The sequence below is a fragment of the Mobula hypostoma genome, chromosome 1 (assembly GCF_963921235.1).
Source record: "Mobula hypostoma chromosome 1, sMobHyp1.1, whole genome shotgun sequence".
Classification (NCBI taxonomy): domain Eukaryota; kingdom Metazoa; phylum Chordata; class Chondrichthyes; order Myliobatiformes; family Myliobatidae; genus Mobula; species Mobula hypostoma.
The window spans coordinates 43,523,021-43,543,111 of NC_086097.1; the positions used below are offsets into that span (position 1 = coordinate 43,523,021).

General features: G+C 39.1%; 1 protein-coding gene across 2 annotated transcripts in view; it reads right to left on the bottom strand.

Annotated features, from left to right (window-relative positions):
* Positions 1-20,091, bottom strand: part of dync1h1 (dynein, cytoplasmic 1, heavy chain 1) — a 111,857-nt gene that overhangs the window by 31,068 nt on the left and 60,698 nt on the right. Inside the window, exons 45-59 of one of the 2 annotated variants that reach the window (XM_063047294.1) lie at positions 15,595-15,709; positions 15,338-15,499; positions 14,749-14,963; positions 12,803-13,007; positions 9,704-9,877; positions 8,638-8,757; positions 8,403-8,523; positions 7,494-7,689; positions 7,186-7,303; positions 6,766-6,981; positions 6,405-6,617; positions 5,369-5,496; positions 3,421-3,574; positions 3,192-3,338; positions 2,287-2,437 (exon numbers count right to left, since the gene is read on the bottom strand). In XM_063047294.1, the coding sequence (XP_062903364.1) occupies positions 2,287-2,437; positions 3,192-3,338; positions 3,421-3,574; positions 5,369-5,496; positions 6,405-6,617; positions 6,766-6,981; positions 7,186-7,303; positions 7,494-7,689; positions 8,403-8,523; positions 8,638-8,757; positions 9,704-9,877; positions 12,803-13,007; positions 14,749-14,963; positions 15,338-15,499; positions 15,595-15,709 (2,435 nt within the window). Of the gene's footprint in view, positions 1-2,286; positions 2,438-3,191; positions 3,339-3,420; positions 3,575-5,368; positions 5,497-6,404; positions 6,618-6,765; positions 6,982-7,185; positions 7,304-7,493; positions 7,690-7,961; positions 8,158-8,402; positions 8,524-8,637; positions 8,758-9,703; positions 9,878-12,802; positions 13,008-14,748; positions 14,964-15,337; positions 15,500-15,594; positions 15,710-20,091 lie in introns of both variants that reach the window. The other variant, XM_063047299.1, reaches the window with a different exon arrangement.

Sequence of the window (20,091 nt, forward strand, 5' to 3'; positions counted from 1 at the left end):
CCAGCACATGGCGTGAAACTTGTTAACTTAGCAGAAACAGCTCAATGCAATATATAATATAGAAGAAAAAATAAGAAATCAATTACAGTATACCTATAATGAACAGATTAAAAATCGTCCAAAAACAGAAATATATATTAAAAAAGTGAGGTAGTGTTCATTAGAAATCGCATGGCAGAGGGGAAGAAGCTGTTCCTGAATTGCTGACTGTGTGCCTTCAGGCTTCTGTACCTCCTACCTGATGGTAACGATGAGAAAAAGGCATGCCCTGGGTACTAGAGGTCCTTAACAATGGACACTGCCTTTCTGAGACACCACTCCTTGAAGATGTCATACGTACTTTGTAGGCTAGTACCCAAGATGGAGCCGACGAATCTTACAACCCTCTGCAGTTTCTTTCAGTCCTGTGCAGTAGCCCCCCAGCCCCATTCCAGATTAATGCAGCCTGTCAGAATGCTCTCCATGATACATCTATGGAATTTTTTGTGTTTTTGTTGACATATCAAATCTCTTCAAACTCCTAAATGTAGTCACTGTCTTGCCTTCTTTATAACTGCATCATTACGTTGGGACCAAGTTAGGTCCTCAGAGATCTTGGCACTCAGGAACCTGAAACTGCTCACTCTCTCCACTTCTGATCCCTCTATGAGCATTGGTATGTGTTCCTTTGTTTTACCCTTCCTGAAGCTCACAATCAGCTCTTTTGTCTTACTGACATTGAGTGCAAGGATGTTGCTGCGACACCACTCCACTAGTTGGCATATCTCATTCCTGTACGTACTCCCGTCTCCATCTGAGATTCTACCATCAATGGTTGTATCATCTGCAAATTTATAGATGGTATGAGATATGCCTATCCACACAGTCATGGGTATAGTGAGAGTAGAGCCCAGGTCCTGTAACTTTTCTACCAGAATTGTGGGAATGATGGTGTTAAATACTGAGCTATAGTTGATGAAAAGCATCTCGACATAGGTGTTCAATGAAATCTTTAACTTCTTTGGCATTCTGAGGTAACTAGCTGCTTCAGAAGAATGTGGTAACCTGCCTCAAATACATCCACTGTGATGAAGCGCTTTGAGAGGTTGGTGATAAAATGTATCAGCTCCTGCCTGAGAAATGACTTGGATTTGCTCCAATTTGCCAACCGTCACAACAGGTCAACAGCAGATGCCATTTCATTGGCTCTTCCTCAAGCCTGGAACATCTGGACAGTGAAGATGCATACATCAGGATGCTCTGCATTCAACACTATCATCCCCCTCAAAACTGATCCATAAACTTTAAGACCTAGGCCTCAGTACTTCCTTGTGTAATTGGATCCTTGACTCCCTCACTTGCAGATCAGTCAGGTCAGACTGGCAGCAACATTTCCTCTATAATCATCATCAGCACAGGTGCACCACAAAGCTGAGTGCTTATCCCCTTGATATACTTGCTTTATACTTATGACTGTGAGGCTAAGCACAGCTCCGATGCCACATTCAATTTTACTGATGACACCACTGTTGCTGGCCAGATCAAAGGTGGTGACAAATCAGCATATAGGAGAGAGTCAGAAAATGTGGCTGAGTGGTGCCACAACAAGAAGCTCTCACTCAGTGTCATCAAGACCAAGGAGCTGATTATTGACTTCGGGAGGGGAGAGGTGAACAGAATCAGCAACTTTAAATTTCTCGGCGTTATCATTTCAGAGGATCTGTCCTGGCTCCAGAACGCAGGTGCCATTACAAAGAAAGCATGGCAGTGCCTCTACCTTTTTAAAAAAAAAATGTTTCCTTAGATTTGGCATGTCATCTACAACTTTGAGCAACTTCAGAAGATGTGTGGTGGAGAGTATACTGACTGGTTAGATCACAACTTGGTATGGAAACACCAATGCCCTTGACTGGAAAATCCAATAGAAACTAGTGGATTATGGCCTTGTCCTTCATGGGTAAAGCCCTCTCCACCACTGAGCACATTTACAGTAAAGTCGCCGGGAAGTAGTATTCATCATTGAGGAGACCCACAATCCAGGACATACTCTCTTCTTGTTGCTGCCATAATGAAGGACGAACAGAAGCTTTAGTACATTGGTTGCTTATCCATTCTTGCTTTCTGTGTGGTTTCTCATTGAATCTGTTTCTTTGTATTTTCTGTGCATGCCCGCAAGAAAATAAATCTTAGGGTAGCATATGGTGACACTTATGTACTTTGATAATAAATTTACTTTGAGCTTTGAATTATCACATAATGTCTGCATATAAATTAGTCCAGTAGATGAGTAGACACTGAAAAACTTACCTTGCAATTTCAAGAGGTCTGAACGTTTCTCATCCACATCTGGTCTCTCAGCCTTCAGCACTTCATTCAGACACTGGCTTTGTAAGCTGCTTCGAGTCACTGTGAAGTTAACAAATGTGACACGGGAACAGAGATCTGGTGGAAATTCAACCTACAAGAGAGAAAGTAAATGATCACAAACAAGCCAAAATCTGCAGATGCTGGAACTCAGCAGGACAGGCAGATTCTATAGAAGAGTACAGTCGACGTTTTGGGCCGACACCCTTCAGCAAGACTCAGCCCGAAACGTCGACTGTTTACTCTTCCCCATACATGCTGCCTCGCCTGCTGAGTTCCTCCACCATTTTATGTGTGAAAATGAACGATGATCATTTCTACTTCAACCCATTTCAAAACACTATAATCAAATCTCTGAAGTTTCTTAAATGCATCTTTTTCCTCTTCAATAATGTTATTGCTTTCATTCAAAGGGTGAAGTTGTTGCTGATATCTGAACCCAATGTCTTTGAAACCTTTGGATTGCTATGCAACTTGTTCTGCAGTTATTTCAATTGCTAGAGGCACTAGATCCATTGCCACTATTACTTCCATATTTCAAAAGGAGTCACAAACTACCTGCTCCTTCACCAAAAGCACCCATACAAATATTTGTGTCGTCAATTTAGCCTTGGATTAAAATTAGCCATTTCAGCAAAATTGAAAACAGTTCTAAAATCAAATTTGAAATTTCTGAAAACTGAACTTTGAAACTTTTAGCATACTTCAGAGTAACTCTGAAAACCAGCATCTTGTTAATAAATCATTTCTGTTTCTTATGAGTCAAAGCATTAGTTGACATCAACACTCATGTTACTGCATTTATCCAGGAATGGGGAAATATATATACATAAATTTCAGTGACTTACTGTTGGGTCTCGAGTAGACAGGAAAATAACAAATGACGGTGACAGGTCAATATCTTGGTCACCAAGAGTAATGAGTACTCTACCCCCAGTTCTGCGAACCTCACGATTCAGCACAGGGTTCAATATTGGATCATAACTTTCAACATCCTAGAAATAAAACAAGAGATACTAAGTAAATAGAAGCTAGTGAAGGCCAATAGGTGCCAGAAAATGAACTTCCACAACTTACCTGAACAAGTAATGGGTTACCAAATCTTAATGCACTCTCAAGATTCTTTCTGAAAGCATCATCCAAGAAGCTAGTCCTAGTAATTTTGCGTTCTTTATATTCATTCATGATGAACTCCGTGGCTTGACCAGATGGATCAATAATTAAGGGGTACCTTTTCAAAAGATTAGTGTTTTAGGAAGTGGTAATAAAAAAACTAGATTTAATTCATTAAAACATGGCAACATACTGTGTATGAACTTTTACAATGAAGCTCTGGATGCCAGTATTGGTTCCTTCAATATGCAAACCAGTGCTCCCAAAAATAACACGAGCTGAACTACTGGGTTTTCCTGAAGAACCAGTGAAGAAAATACATTACGTGGACCCAATCAGGAAGAATTTAATTAAAAGGCGTGATTGAGTACATGATAAATTAAGAGAAATATAGCCAGCCAGTGCCAAGAAAGATTTTTGATTTGATTTATACAAACATATCGCAGACTCATCCAAAGTATAAAAGAGTGGAAATGGAAGAAACCAAAATAAACTGTGTGATTTTGTTTTATTAACATCTCTGGCCCACATTCAGGGTTGGACCATTAATTGAAACTTAAATTAATGCAAAACTAAAAATCAAATCTACATTTCATTATGAGGAATCTACAAGCAAATTTTCTATTTGATCACATCAATCTGTCTCCAAATTCTCCCTGTTTTCCTCTCACTATTCTTCTGTTGTCTTAGTTAATGTTCAGAACTAGGTTAAGGAATTGTTTCTTATGATAGATGTGTAGGCAATAATATCAAACTGAAATTAAAAACACCAAATATTGGAAAGAGTTAACAGTAAGCAGAAATAGCCTATTCACCTCATTACACATCAGGCATTAATTAGTATTTAGCAAGACTACAAAAGTGACAATAACCCAGGAATCTATTGAGCAGCTATTTTCTATCTTCTCCAGAATATAGTCAGGAACAGTTATTACCCCTTAAATGTCAGCCTCCTAAACCAGGTCAGATAACTTCACTCCTTCACACTGAACTATCCCAAAACCCATGGAGTCACTTTCAAGGACTCACGTTCTCAACATTATTTATTTTATTTTATTTTTTGTAATTACAGTTTCTCTTCTTATGCTCATTAGTTGTTTATGTGTAGTTTTCAATGATTCTTTGTCTATTATGAATGCCCACAAGAAAATGAAACTGAAGGTGTATATAGTGGCATATATGTACTTTGATAAGAAATTTACTTTGATTTCAAGATTTTCAATTCCAATTTTCTACGGCTTCAAGGCGCCTCATGAAGTGTGCGCTAGTTATACCCTTTCAAAAGATCACAAGTTTAGTATACAGAAATATCTAGATGACCGAATATTTCATTTTGCCAACATACAGCTGTACTTTATTTGGATCCACTGAATTCTAGTATAATTATAAAAGCCAGTATAAAATTACACCCTGCAGTTTGTAATTTTAAAATACTTTTTCACAGAACTGGACAGAACTTAATTTATTATAATGATCTAATTTCCTCTGTTCAAACGAACCAGAATAGAAAGTGGCAGAAGTTTAATGTTTCTGTTACTTACAATAATTCTTAATTGCTGAAACTAACAGAACAACACAAGAATCTTAAAGATTTTTAAAGTGACAAGAAGAATAAATATGTGAATCTCCATTTTACTGCATACATCCAAATTCTTGGTGATTAAGTGCACAAATCTCTCCAGGGTGCATTACACCAAAAATATAGCCCAGGAAGAAAGTTTCCACAGCTACACTAGGAACAAGGATGTACAATCTATTGACATATATTCAAAACAATTTAAATTAATTAAAAAAAGATGCACGTTATGCAAATACAATGGTACAGGCAGTGGAATTGTGCATAAGTCTTGGTTTAATCTCTGCCTCGTTATTCTTCCAAATTAAACTGTATAAATTTATTTTAGATAAATACCTATTGAAACGTTTCAGCATGATGGCATTTTCAGTGCACAAGTCATCTGCAGGTAGAGAGTTTGCTTGCCAGCGCAGACGTTCATCAGCATTGGATAAATACTCTGTTCTTGCGATGTCTGTTCGGAACTAAAGTTAAAAGACTGATTAATATATGGAGACCTACTTATAGCATGAATTTGCCCAAGTAGTTCTGAATGGAAAACAAAGAGGTCAATCAGAAACTATGAGGGGAATATGCAATTCATTCTTTGTACCTCACATGTGGTTAATTTGTATTCTGACCTATTCATTCTCAAAGCAATATTCTATGCCACATTCTGTTAAAGCAAAATAAGCTCATTCAGCATCCAAGCTCTAAATGGGGAGAGGTTTGAGTTGGGAGTGCAGGTCTTACTGGATTTGGCACTGTGCAATATTCCAGCCAATACAAATTCAGTGTGCCTAAATAATTTCTGCTGCAGTTAGCCTTCACAAGAGTAAACTGATCTGTAATCAACAGGTCAAGAGTAAACTAATCTGCAGTTTCTCAAACAGATCATATGACTAAAAATGAGACAAAAATCAGAAATAAGGTTACTTGAATTAAGTTCAAAGAATCCAAATGCTATAGGTTCTCTAATGATGATGATGATATAAATTGAAAGAAGAAAAAAAGGTGAAATTTCTTGTATCAAATTATGCTTTTCCTACATTTTTGAGTGCACTGAGCAGGTCTAGTGGCTATTTTGATACAATGTAAAAGCAATGGAGAAGATGCACAAGATTCACCAAGATGATATCATAATGTAGAACATACATTTATTACAATGAACTAAGGAGATTGGAACTCTCCGGAAATGAGAAGAATGAGAGGGAATCTGGAAAAAAAAAATCTCCACAATAACACCACAAATTATCAAATTGCCTGTACTCAGCAGCTCTCTTCAGCATACCAATGAGAAGGACGTCCTAAAAATCCCAGTAAGTTTTGTCTAGGATAGATTTATTTTGATTTGATCCACTCAATGACCTTAAAGTTAAAAATGGATGCTTACCAGAATGCTTGCTTGTTGCAGATGATGCGCCCAAGTAGTAAACAGATTTTGGCGCATTTGCTGATCGAAGTATCCTGCATATGCAATAAAGGCAGCTGACAGTAAGCAGTCTCCAGCAATGGTGGCCATTTGGTTCTTAAAAGTTTCACTGGTCTTTTCCCAGCGGTCTCGTTCAGCTGACAAACTCTTCAACAGGGCAGTACTTCGGTTAACCTGAAAGAAGGTTTTACAATTACAATACAAAATGATTTCATCTAACTGAGCCAGAAGGAGCTCCCTATCACTCTTTACCCTTCATAGAAAGACTTCTGTATAATAATTAAAAGTTCCATTATAAAACAATGTACATAATCATACTCACCTTTGCTTCTACAGCTGCAAGATCTGCCTTAATGGCTTGGGCTTCAGATATCAGAACAGCATACTCTTCTTTGTAACGTGCAATACTGGTTTCCAGATCACGGATCATTTGCTCTACTTCATCAGCCTTCTGCTGGTTCTCTTTTGCATCATCTTCTAGCTTCTGTAGTTCATTGCGTAAAGGTTCGACTCGTTTTAACATATCAGCATAATTAAGCTACAAATGAAATAATGTGAAATTAATTTATCCAATGCGACTGCTACTGAAAGGGGTAAAACTAGTCTTAAGAAATTTTACAGGAAATAGAAATAAATGGCAACAAAAACAAATATGCTCCAAGTTAATTTGATGCTCTTTCAACTGATACCGAAAGGTTAAAACATTTTTTTCTCTCCAGATATTTTTTCCTCAGTTACTTACCTGTGCAATAGCCCATTTTACCATTGGACCACAAGCCAAAGATGCTCTGTTGACAATTTCATAGTTGTAGCTTGGATTGGACATGTAGTTTTTCTTCATCTTCTCACGGATAACATCACTGTTGAGTAAAAGATGAGTATTAATACAATTGCTCACTTACAATTTTAAGAGCGGAAATTCAATACAAATACGCTTTAATAAACAGAAAACTGCTAGTCACATAGATTATATGATGCATAGTAATGAAGTGCCGCAACACAATCAAAATGCAAGAAAGATGTGACTTTTAAAATAAAAGTAATGAGTACCTTAATTCCTCAGTATTAAAGTTGACTATGCTGCTGATGAAATTATCTCTGATAATAACTTGTCTGATCTTTTTCCAGTCATTTGTCTCCTCACCCAGCAAGAGACAGATTGATTCTAATGCGAGTTTTACTGCAGCGGGTGGATTGGCCATGGCTCTCACTTCAACAAGATGCTGCTTCTTTATAGAGCTTACAGCTAATAGAGGGGGCGAAAAGAAATGGGCTTTAAATGAACATGCAAGTGGATGAGGGTGTGTGGCCGTTGCTGGGTGTTAGGAGGAAATTTATATGTGAATACCAGCAATACATAATACCACCCAAACAAAATTTTGGGTTCATAAATACTAAATAAAATGCTACTTTTGTAAATAATCCATTGCTTTAATGACTCCTTAACTCTAGTATATTGGCTGGTATTCTGTACAATTTCCATCTTCCTCCAGCAGCTGCGTGCACCCCATTATTCACCTGATTTCGTCAGCTGAAAAATTTACAATGGTCGGAATGAAGTTTTCTCTCATTATGATCGATCGGATCTGTTTCCAGTCAGTTGTACTTTCACCCAGGAGCAGACAGATTGATTCGAGTGCAAGCTTCACTGCACCTGGCGGATTAGCCATTGAACGAACCTCAACCAAGTGCTGCTTCTTGATCGATTTTACAGCTAATCAGATCAGCAAGATGCGCCAGAGTGCAAATAAAGTGAAAGAAATGTAAGTTAGGAGGGACAGAAAATTGAAAGATTAATACCACATAGAAAAGACCAATCAGTTGCTTAAAAAGGAAGAAAATTAACAGGATTATAGTTACAAGGGTAAAAAGATAAACAATATGATATACAGGCAGCAATTAGTACATTATTTCATTTTCATATTGTTTCTCCAGAACGCAATTCAAAACAAGTCTAACCATTCTGAGCCTCAATGACAGCAGGCTCTACCATATCCAAATCTTCCTTTACTTTCATCTGCTTGTCAGCAATAATTTCTTGCTGTTTGTGCAGCTGCTCCTGAATTTCTTGACTCATCACCTATCAAAAAAAAACAGAAGATGTATGAGACCACTCCTCCAGTTGAAACCTTGATTCTTCTTTTGCTTCAGCATTCAGCTTCCCTGATTCAGCGTTCTTCTCTTGTTAAGCTACCTTTTTCTTTTCAGCCTCTTGTTGGTCCTTCACCATTTTCTTCAGTTTATCATTGGCTGCTGCATTTTTAACTTCTAGTTCTTGGCTTTTAATTCTGAGATCTCGGCGTAATTCTTCAACCTACAGTGAAAGGATTAAAAAAAACAAACTAACTGAATATGAGAAAAAGTCTATTAAGATTATCCTCCTACCAGAAGCAGCCTAATTGGTATTTAGGCTTCCAGCTTTTTAAAGGATTATATTCAATCAGGACAATTTTTAAAAACATTCTTGGATGCATCATTAAAGGAAAAATAAAATTGGTTGCTCAAAAAAACAGATTCTTGGCCAAGCGGTTATAATATCCAAAAGCTACAAAGGAAGGTTTGGAGAAGAAAAAGGAAGAACCTCCTACTGAATTTACAGCAACTGAGAGTTTCCATTTCAAACTGCAAATAAAGTATGACTTCACAGGGCACTAAGACTTTAGATCAATGTAAATATCTTAGATACAACAAAGGTAAACTGTACCCAGCTTACGAAGTTACTTAAAATACAAACAGAAGGCAATCAACCATTAGGGAAAGGGATTAGAAGCATTTCTCATTAAACCTAACGTGCAAAAGCTTTATATTATGCCAAAACAATCTAACTGGAGAATTAGGAGCAGTGAATCCTTCGCCATCTGGTAATAGATGACAGATAGCATAGGTGATATAAACAAAATAATTTTAGACATATTGGGATAAACAGATAAATAATACCTAAACAAAAATGGATGCAAGGCAAGGAGAAAAAGCCAGGAAAGATTTATGAGATCAAAAAGTACTACTGTCCATTCATAAACACAGTACAGCAAAAACATAATTTCTACTTGCAGGTAATGTCATTGCTACCATAACTAAAGCTGAACAGTGCCTTTAAAATCGGGAAATGTGTTCTTAAACAAAACTTTCAATGAAGAAAACAGAGCGGTTAGTGCAGAATTTCAAAGATTTGGCAAGAAACAACCACAAAAAGCAAACATATGGTAGAAGTCTGGTGAGGTTCACAAATCCCAGTTCCTCAAACTATAGCTGTACTGTACCTGATCTACAGTTTCCTTAATCTTTCGCAGGCCGACATTTAAATGCATCTGCTGCTCTTCTAGTTCACTTCGCTTTTCATTGAACATATTGGCATAATGATTGATGAAGTCCAGGTAATGACGAGGTGTGATGGCCATTATCCTGCCCCCACGTTTGGCCAATCGAGTATTTGCCTAATAAGAAAGGAAATGACATTTTTTCTGAATTACGGTTTTTCAACCTTGCAATCTAAGACTTGACGTTTACTGTAAATTCCCACAAATGCTTAATCAACTTTATAAATAAAGTGCAGAAATGCTGCAAAATAAACAAGCAACTTCAGTCCATCTTGGAAATTTAAAACTTGGTAGCACAGTGATTGTATACTAGACTAGTAATTAAACCACCAAGACAACTAACTGACTAGCACAAATTCTAATTTCAACATGGCAGGAGGTGAAAACATAGAATATACTCTGTCTGGGAGACTCCAACATCTATCACCTTTAGAAGTAGCTCTATACAGCCTTGACCAACCAGCCTCTGAAGGATAAAGCTCCATTTATGGCAAATGAAATGAGAACCACCATATGGGACTTTATTGTCTGTCAATCTACCTGTCACAAATGCATCTTCCATATGAATATGGTCCGGATTGACTACCATTTAGGCCTCTGTAAACAAAGTCCATTGTTACAGCAAGTACAAATGATGTCACTTTGTATCGACTCTGTGACCAAGTTGTCAGCTCTCTTACATCAGTCAGGGATGTGGGCTTAAGCACCCTTGTGGAATCTTGAGAACGGTAACAATCCAGGTTTGCATTCCATTACCTGGAGGGATTCTGACATTATTGGGTGTGCTGCCTTTTAAACAAGGTCTGATTTGCTTCCTCATTTGGAGAAAGAAATGTCCCTCACTATTACTTTGCTACAGAGCCATTTTGGACTTGATGGGTCAAATGTTCTCCTTCTATGTGGTAACCATTCTGTGAATTAGTGGAAGATTCGAAAATTGAAAACAAATCTGAAAGATCAAAACTTAATACCTAAGGGGAACTGTAGATCATTAGATATCTCATCAGAACATGTAATATCCATGGCCCAATAATTCCCTTATTCAGCTATCATCATTAAGGCAGGAAACCAACAATGATCCAATGTGGAAAGGCATATCAGGAGTGGTGACAATAAACTACAACAAAGGACTGCATGCAAGTTACATAGAAATAGCAAGACAACAAAACAGTTCTTCAACCAAGACAAGATCAAATGACTATGCAAACCTTCCACTTCTAATTGTAACCAATAACAACCATCTCATGAGGAAACACCACAAAGATCCCCATTGTCTATGATGACAAAACTCAACACTGGTGTAAAAATAAGGCCAAAGTGTTTGCAAGCATTCAACTGCGAGCATTTCAAATTCAATTTGAAATGAAAATTTATGGTACTGTATCGTTTAACATGACGCTATTACAGCTCAGTGTGTCAAAATTCTGAGTTCAATTCCAACATCACCTGCAAGGAACCTGTACATCCACCACCCCCCACCCCCGTGGAATGTGTGGGTCTTCTCTGGGTGCTCCGGTTTCCTCCCCCAGTCCAAAGACATAGCAGTTAGTAAGTTAATTGGTCATTGTAAATTGTCCCCTGATTAGGCTAGGTTAAATCGGGGGGGGGGGGGGGGATTGCTTGCGTTCGGGTTTATCATGGCAGTAGATAAGGACGGACATGTCTGTGAAACTGAAATTAGTAGCCACCAGAAGATTCTGCCTTTTGCAGTGGAATGAGTGAAGGTACTCAAAAAAGTGGACCCCAATCTGTGGTAGGAATCTGCACCAGTAGTACCAGTTGCAATAGATGACTCTGACAGACTTGTGGTGATGTGTTATCTCAGCTTGAAGGGCTGCTTATGGCCCTACAAGTGGTGGTGGTAGTGGGTCATGGTGACGGGGGTGTGTGTGTGTGTGTGTGTGTGTGTGGAAAGAAGTTGCGGAGAATAATGTGCTAGATACAGAGGCTTGTGGGTGGTAGTTATGACAGTGAGAGAACGGAGTGAGGGCAAATTGGTGGGGAATGGAGGAGAAATGGGTGAGGACAGCTTTGATGTTGGTGGAAGGGGAAATCCTGCTCCTTGGGAAAAAAAAGAGGGCATCTCATATGCTCTAGAATGGAAAGCCTGATCCTGAGAACAAATACAGCAGAGGAGGACACAACACTTCACTTGCAAATCTGTCAGGGCCATCTATTTTATCTGGTGTTCATAGTGCGGCCTCATCTATATCGTTAAGACCCAATGCAGATTGCTGGGGGCGACTTTGTTGAGCACCTTCACTCTATTCATCACAGAAGGCAAGACCTCTCAGTGGCTATCCATTTCAATTTGACTTCCCTGCCCATTCTGACATTATCTGTCTCTGGCCTCCTCTGTACTCCCATAATGAAGTCAAACTTAGGTTAGAGGAACAACATCTAATATTGTCTTGGTAGCCTCCAACCTGATAAAATGAAGATTGATTTCTCCAATTTCTAGTTATTTCTGTTCACTTACCTGTTCTGTCATTCTCGATCTCCATTCTGATTACCTGCTCATTTCACCAGCCCATCACCTCCCTCTGGTTCCCCTGCTCCCTTCACTTTTTTCCATGGTCCAATGTTCTCTATCAATTTCCTTCTTCTTTAGCCCTCATCTCTTCTATTGATCTCCTGCCAGCTCTCAACTTCATCCACCCTTCCCAACCCACCCACCTTCCCCCTCACTCATCACCTGGCAGCTTGCACTCCTTCTTATTCAGGCTTTTACCCCTTTCCTTTCCAGTACAGGTGCAGGGTCATTGCCTGAAATGTCTACTGTTTACTCAATACCGCAGCCTGACTTGCTGAGTTTCTCCAGTATTTTGTATGTGTTGCTCAAGATTCCAGCATCTGCAGAACCTTGTGTTTCCAAACTGATTTTGAGCCATGCAAACCAAAAGCCATTATAGCTTTGTGAGGCCATTTAAGCAAGGTTAGCAGGTGTGTGTATATTTGAATAATACTGGCATGCAGATTTTCCTGATCAAGAATACTGAAAAGAGTACCAACTAATTCCAAACTATATCTATAATTGCTCACCTGATGTAATGTTAAGTGAACAAAAACACAACTGTTCACAATAGCCTCGCGATGTGATGGTGGTTGAGGAAGTTTATCATAAGCAATTGGCATGTAATCAGGGACAACATAGTTCGGTTTCTCAAGGTCCATTTTGCTGGTGAACTCTTTGCCAACTTGATACAAAGCTTCAGTGGACCAGTCTCCGAACCAATTCAACACACATCTTTGGGGCAAAGGGGAAAATTAGGTTAACAACAGGTTTGAAGAAAAAAATCTCATCAACTACTTCTTCAAAAACCTTTTTTGTTCAGAATAAATTTTAAGTCACAAGGAAAATACACAAACAGCAAATCTCTACCAAGGCATAAACATTTAGCTGCAGTTGTAAAATTCATGACAACCCTCTGGTGGATGCTGCCAATCTGGGCACAGGAACTTCAGAACAAAGCTGTTTCAGTTATCTTCGTGTACTGCAGCAGGAGCAAACTAAATGCATTGTGTCCCATTTTATTTTATGACAAATAATAGTTGGGATCAGTGTGCTTTGTTATATTGGTGATGACTTCACTTCCATATCTATTAACTAAGCTTAATCAATTGCACATCAAATAGCTATGTGAGGCCATTTAAAGCAAGATTAGTAGTTATGTGTATATTATTTGCAAATCTAAAACTATGACAAACTTCTATATACATTATGTGTGGTGGAAAATATATTGACTGCTTGCATCAGAGCCTAGTACGTAAACACCAATGCCCTTGAAGGGAAAAACCTACAAAAAGTAGTGGACCAGCCCAGCCCATCACAGGTAAAGCTCTCCCCACCATGCAACACATAACACTGTTGTAGGAAAGCAACATCCATCATCAGGGACCCCACAATCTAGATCCTGTTTTCTTCTCGCTGTTGCCATCAGGAAGGTGGTAGAGGAGCCTCAGGACCCACACCACCAGGTTCTGGAACAAATATTACCCCTCAGCTATCAGGGCTTTGAAACAGAGGGGATAACTTCACTCACCCCATCACTGAACTGTTCACTATGGGACTCATTTTCAAGGACTCTTCATCCCAGGTTCTTGATATTTATTGCTTATTTAATATTAATTTTTTCCTCTTTTCTATTTGCAGTTTGTTGTCCTTTGCACATTGGTTGTTTGCCTATCCTAGAGGGTGCAGTTGTTCATTGAATTTATTCGGTTTCTTGGATCTACTGTGTAAGCCAGCACGAAAATGAACCTCAGGGTTGTTTATGGTGACATATGTGTACTTTGAAATAGTACTTTTTAATAGAAGTGAAAGATAACACATACTCTTAAGGCTTGCTTTAGAGCTTCACAGTAAGAGGTAACATTGGGAGGGGTTGGAAAGGAGGAAGAAAACTAGGTATATTTCTAGAAAATGGTCAGTAGGAGTGTTCAGTACTAGGTTATGTTAACATTATTTTATGAGCTCTGGATGATCATATCTTGAGCTAACAGCACCTGTTACTAGAATGTGTTGTAGATCTGCATTAGATACAAGGCACAGTAACAGTCTATATAGTTCCATCTGTCGATAAAGTCAGTGCCTCAGACCATCTTTCCGTCCTTCCTCAGAATGCAAGAAATAGGTAGTGGTCATTTGGGTCTTCCTGGCTGCTCTGCTATACACCTAGATCAGAGCTGATTTCTTAAACTCAGCAATGCTTTTCTCCAGTAATGCCATACCTCTAGATTTAAAAGGTGAAATCGGTTTCCTTTGCTATTCCTTTCCCTATGCTTACGTAGCCTTCCCCAAAATACATCCGAACTATCCATCTCAACCACTTTCTGCAGTAGTGAGTTTGACATTCCAACCATTCTTTATTGAGCCACGTTCAAAATCCCCACTGAATGCCTCCTTCACAGAAAATTTACAAACTGTATACATTAAAAAAAAACAGCTGGAATTGATAATTAGATCACACAAATAAAATTGAGTTCACCTGTTGAAAAGAGCTGGAGAGGTTGCAGCTCGATCTTTCAACCCTTCAGATGATGGATTCATAGTAAATACAACATGCAAATTACGGATAACCTGGCCTGTAAACCACTTGTACAGTTCTTCGTGAGTGTCAAGCATTAAACCTTCCTTTTGAGCACCTTCTTTGCATTGAGTCATTAAGGTGGCATATTCATCCCCTTCAAATAGACCAGGCACCTGTTCAACAGGAAATCACAAATTAATGTAATAATATAAATACTTCAGCATAAATTGAAAAATTTTAAATATTTTATGGTTTACCTCATTTTGATTTACTTAGTCCCATGTTGTTTAGATTTTTGTTGAATAAAGCATTAACTCGGGATTAACAAGTTTGAGAGGAGTTATTTGAATCCACAGGTTTAAAATTCATTTTTAAGTGGCCAGATTAAAGTAATATTGACAAGACATTTTGTAAAAATTAATGTTATTATTACACACACACAATTAATTGTGCTTACGCAAAAGTATTACTAATATTTAACATGCTGACAAGTCACTTGTTTACAAAAAAAGTTCATATTTCTAGTTTTAACATTTTATATATTTACCTCTCCATTGGCCAACAACGTATTCATACGTTCCAAGAAGCTGGAATCTAGTACATTGGATTCATCCATAATGAAAGCAATTTTCTCATTTTTACAGCCAGATCGCCGCAACACAGATCTCAGATCTTCATCAAAATCCTCACCAGTATACTTCCTATGAACCTGCACATCAATATTTCGCAAATTGAACAGTTAGAATAAAGTTCCTTCTATTTCATGAATTTGTTTGCTAAACAGTATAAATTACTACCACCAACCTTAATCTGATAAACGCTAAGACCATTCATCCAGGCAACAAAACGAGACAGTGTTGTTTTTCCTGCACCACTAACTCCTATGAGCAGCAAATGGCCTTGTGGTTGACGGAATATCCTGAAAAATATTAATTACATGAAGGCGATTTTAAAGGTAATTTAGATGAACAATTTTCAAAATCATAAAAATCTAACTGAAATCCAGAGGACTTCATTATGTAGATCACCAAATTCCATCTAACAGTTTACTAAAAAAGAAAAAAAAAAATCACGAACAGAATCCACTGAACAGGAGTATTAATATAAAATTGGGAATTCTAAAATGGCAGGATTCTTAGGATTATTAAAATACAGAGGAATTTTTGGTTGCATATCGTTACTTCCCTGAGAGTGGCAACAGAAGCAAATAGTATGGCAAATTTGCATTTTTGGTATCTATTTTTATTCTGAATACCTTAAGGTTGTGTGTAATCCATATACTTATTAACTCACTTTATCATATCCAAATGGCGCCCCCCCCGTGGGGGTTTACCTCCCAGTGGAATGCCAAGGAGAGTGGGTTACTGGTGCTGAGCATAGGTCTATGGTACAGAAGGGAAAGATAAAGAGGGGAGCAGTAGTGATAGGGGTCTCAACAGTCAGAGAAACAGACATGAGATTCTGTAGATGCGAATGGGACACGTGGATGGTATGTTACCTCCCAGGTGCCAGAGTCAGGGACATCTTCAATCGTGTCCACAGCATTTTGGAAGGGGAGGGAGAGCATATTGGTACCAATGACATAGGAAGAAAAAGCAATGAGGTTCTGAAGAGAGAATTTAGATAACTAGGCAGAAAGCTGAGAAGCAGGACCTCCAGGGTAGTAATTTCTGGATTGCTACCTGTGCCACGTGCTAGTGAGAGTAGAAACAGGATGACCTGGCAGATAAACACGTGGCTGAGAAGCTGGTGCAGGGGAGCAGGGGTTCAGGTTCCTGAATCATTGGGATCTCTTTTGGGGGAGGCATGGGTTGCACCTGAATCAGAGGGGGACCAATATTCATGTGGGGAGGTTTGTTCGAGCTGTTAGGGAGGGTTTAAACTAATTGGGCAGGAGGATGGGAACCAGAGTGAAGGGACTCAGGATAGGATGGATGGTAAAAAAAGCAAAGATAGTGTGCAGTCAGATTGTCAAGGAATGGCCGGCAGAAAATAGGACAAAATTGCAGCCAGCAGGGTGTGTATCAGTGCATTAGGGATACAGAATCAAAATGAGTAGCAAATACAGTATTCAAAGTGTTATATCTCAATGCACAGAGTACAACAAATAAGGTGGATGATCTTGTTGCACTTTTGCAGACAGTCGGGTATGAAGATGTGTCCAGGATGGTTGTAGTTGAGAGCTGAATGTCCAAGTTTACACATTGTATCGGAGGGATAGGAAGGTAGGCAGAGGGGGGTAGCGTGGCTCTGCTGGTAAAGAATGGCATCAAATCATTAGAAAGATGTGACATAGGATCAGAAGGTGTTGAATCCTTGTGGGTCAAGTTAAGAAACTGCAAAGGTAAAATGACCCTGATGGCAGTTATATCCAAACAGTAGCTGGGATGTGGATGAGATTACAATGGGAAATAGAAAAGTTGCTTTCAGTAAATGGTGTGATCCACTTGTACAGCAATAACTTTAAACAAATGTTACCGGTAACTATTGATCAGTCCTGCACACCTGTTTGGAGGAATTTTAGGCCATTCCACCAGTCCTACACAAATTGGTTTGGAGGAATTTTAGGCCATTCCACCATGCTTCACAGTTGGAATGAGGTTTTGGTGTTGGTGTGCAGTGCAGTGCCCTTTCTCTCCAAACATAGCAACGTGCATTTCTGCCAAAATGCTCAACTATTCTCTCATCTGCCCAAAGAACATTGTCCCAGAAGGGTTGTAGAATACCCAGGTGGTCTTTTGCAAACTAGAGACATGTAGCAATGTTTTTTTATGGACAGCAGTGGTTTCCTCCGTGGTGTCATTCCATGAACACCATTCTTGTTCAGTGTTTTTCTTATAGTGGACACATGAACATTGACTTTAGCAAGTTCTAGAGATTTCTGCAGGTTGTTTGCTGTAACCTTTGGGTTCTTTTTCACCTCCTACAGCATTGCACATTATGCCTTTGATATGATCTTTACAGGATGCCCACTCCTAGGGACAGTAGCAACAGTAATGAGTTTCCATCATTTCTACACAATTTTTCCTACTGTGGACTGATGAACGCTCAAGCCTTTGGAAATCTTTTTGGAACCTTTTCCAGCATCATGCGTCTCCACAATGCTTCTTCTAAGGTTCTCTGAAAATTGTTTTGATTGAGGCATGGTGTACATAAATAGATCCTTCTTGAGAAGAGTAGACTCCGTCAGTAACCTGACTTTGTGCCTTTGCACCTCCACAACCCATTCCTCCAATCTCACTTCATTGATTGGAGCACCCAACTCTAAATAGCTTTTGTAGAAGGCATTACCCCAGAAGTTCACATACATTTTCCAACAAATACATGTAATATTGAATAATTTTTCTCAATAAATAAAAGAAGTAGTATTGTTTTTTTTGTTAGTTAATTGAATTCTCTTCATCTAGTTTTAGGACTTGCATGAAGATCTGATCACAGTTTAGGTCATATTTATGCAGAAATAGAGAAAATTCTACAGGATTCACAAACTTTGTAGCACCACTGTACTAGCATGGTTAGAGCATTGGCTGATTGGTAGAAGGCAGTGGGTGGGAATAAAACAAATCTGTTAGAATTCTTCAAGTAGTAACAAGCAGGGTGGACAAAGGAGAGCCAGTCAATGTCATTTACTTAGATTTTCAGAAGGCATTTGATAAGGTGCCTCACATGAGGCTGTTTAACAAGATAAAATCCTATGGTGTTACAGGAAAGATACTGGCATGGATAGCAGTATGGCTGACAGAGGCTGAAATAAAGGGGGCCTTTTCTGGTTGGCTGCCAGTGACTAGTGGTGTTCCTCAGGAGTCAGTACTTTTCAGTTTGTCAATGATTTGGATAGTGGAATTGATCCCTTTGTGGCAAAGGTTGCAGATGATATGAAGCTAGGTGGAGGGGTAGGTAGTGTTGAGGAAGCAATGTAACTGCAGCAGGATTTAGACACAAATTGGAAGAATGGGCAAAAAAGTGGCAGATGGAATACAGTGTTGGGAAATGAATGATAATACATTTTTGGTAAAAGGAACAGTAGTGCAGACTATCTAAATGAGGAGAAAATTCCAATATCAGAGGTGCAAAAGGGACTTACGAGTCCTCCAGCAAGATTCCCAGAAGGTTAATTCACAGGTTTGGTGTGTGGTAAAAAAAAAAAGGCAAATGCAATGTTGGCATTTATTTCAAGGGGAATAGAATATAAGAAACAAGAAGATAATGCTGAAGCTTTATAAGACACCAGTCCTGGCACACTTGGAGTACTGTCAAAAGTTTTAGGCACCTTATCCCAGAAAGGATGTATGGTCATTGGAGTGTCCAGAGGAGGTTCACAAGGATAATTCTGGAAATGAAGGGGTTAATGTATGAGGAGTGTTTGGCAGCTTTGGGCCTGTACTCACTGGAATTTAGAAGAATGTGCAGCCGGTATCTCACTGAAACTTACTAAACGTTGAAAGGACTATATAAGGCGAATGTGGAGAGGATGTTTCCTCTGGTGGGGGTATCCAGAACTAGAGGGCAAGGCCGCAAAATTGAGGAGCGACCTTAAGTGTGGTGAATCTGTGGAATTCTTTGCCAAACTGCAGTGGAGGCCAGCTCCTTGGGTATACTCAAACTGGAAGTTGATAGAGTCCTGATTGGTCAGGGCATCAAGGGATATGGTGAGAGGGCAGTGTATGGGGTTAACTGGGATTCGGAATGACCTGGAGCAGACTTGTTGGGCTGAATGGCCTAACTCTGCTCTTATGTCTCATGATCCTTTTCTGGTTGGCTGCCAGTGTTCCGTAAGGTCGGTGTTAGGACCACTTCTTTTTATACTGTATATCAGTGATTTAGACGATGGAATAGATGGCTTTGTTGTCAAGTTTGCAGATGATGCAACGATTGGTGGAGGGGCGGGTAGTGTTGAGGAAACAAGGAGGTTGCAGAAGGACTTAGACAGATTAGGAGAATGGGCAAGAAAATGGCAAATGAAACACTATGTGGGAAAATTCATTGTCATGTACTTTGGTAGTAGAAATAAATGTGTAGACTATTTTCTAAACAGGGAGGAAATCCAAAAATCTGAGATGGAAACAACAGGAATTCTGCAGATGCTGGAAATTCAAGCAACATACATCAAAGTTGCTGGTGAACGCAGCAGGCCAAGCAGCATCTATAGGAAGAGGTGCAGTCGACGTTTCAGGCCGAGACCCTTCGTCAGTCTGAGATGGAAAGGGACTTGGGAATCCTTGTACAGAACACCCTAAAGATTAACTTGCAGGTTGAGTTGGTGGTGAGTAAGGCAAATGCAATGTTAGCGTTCACTTCAAG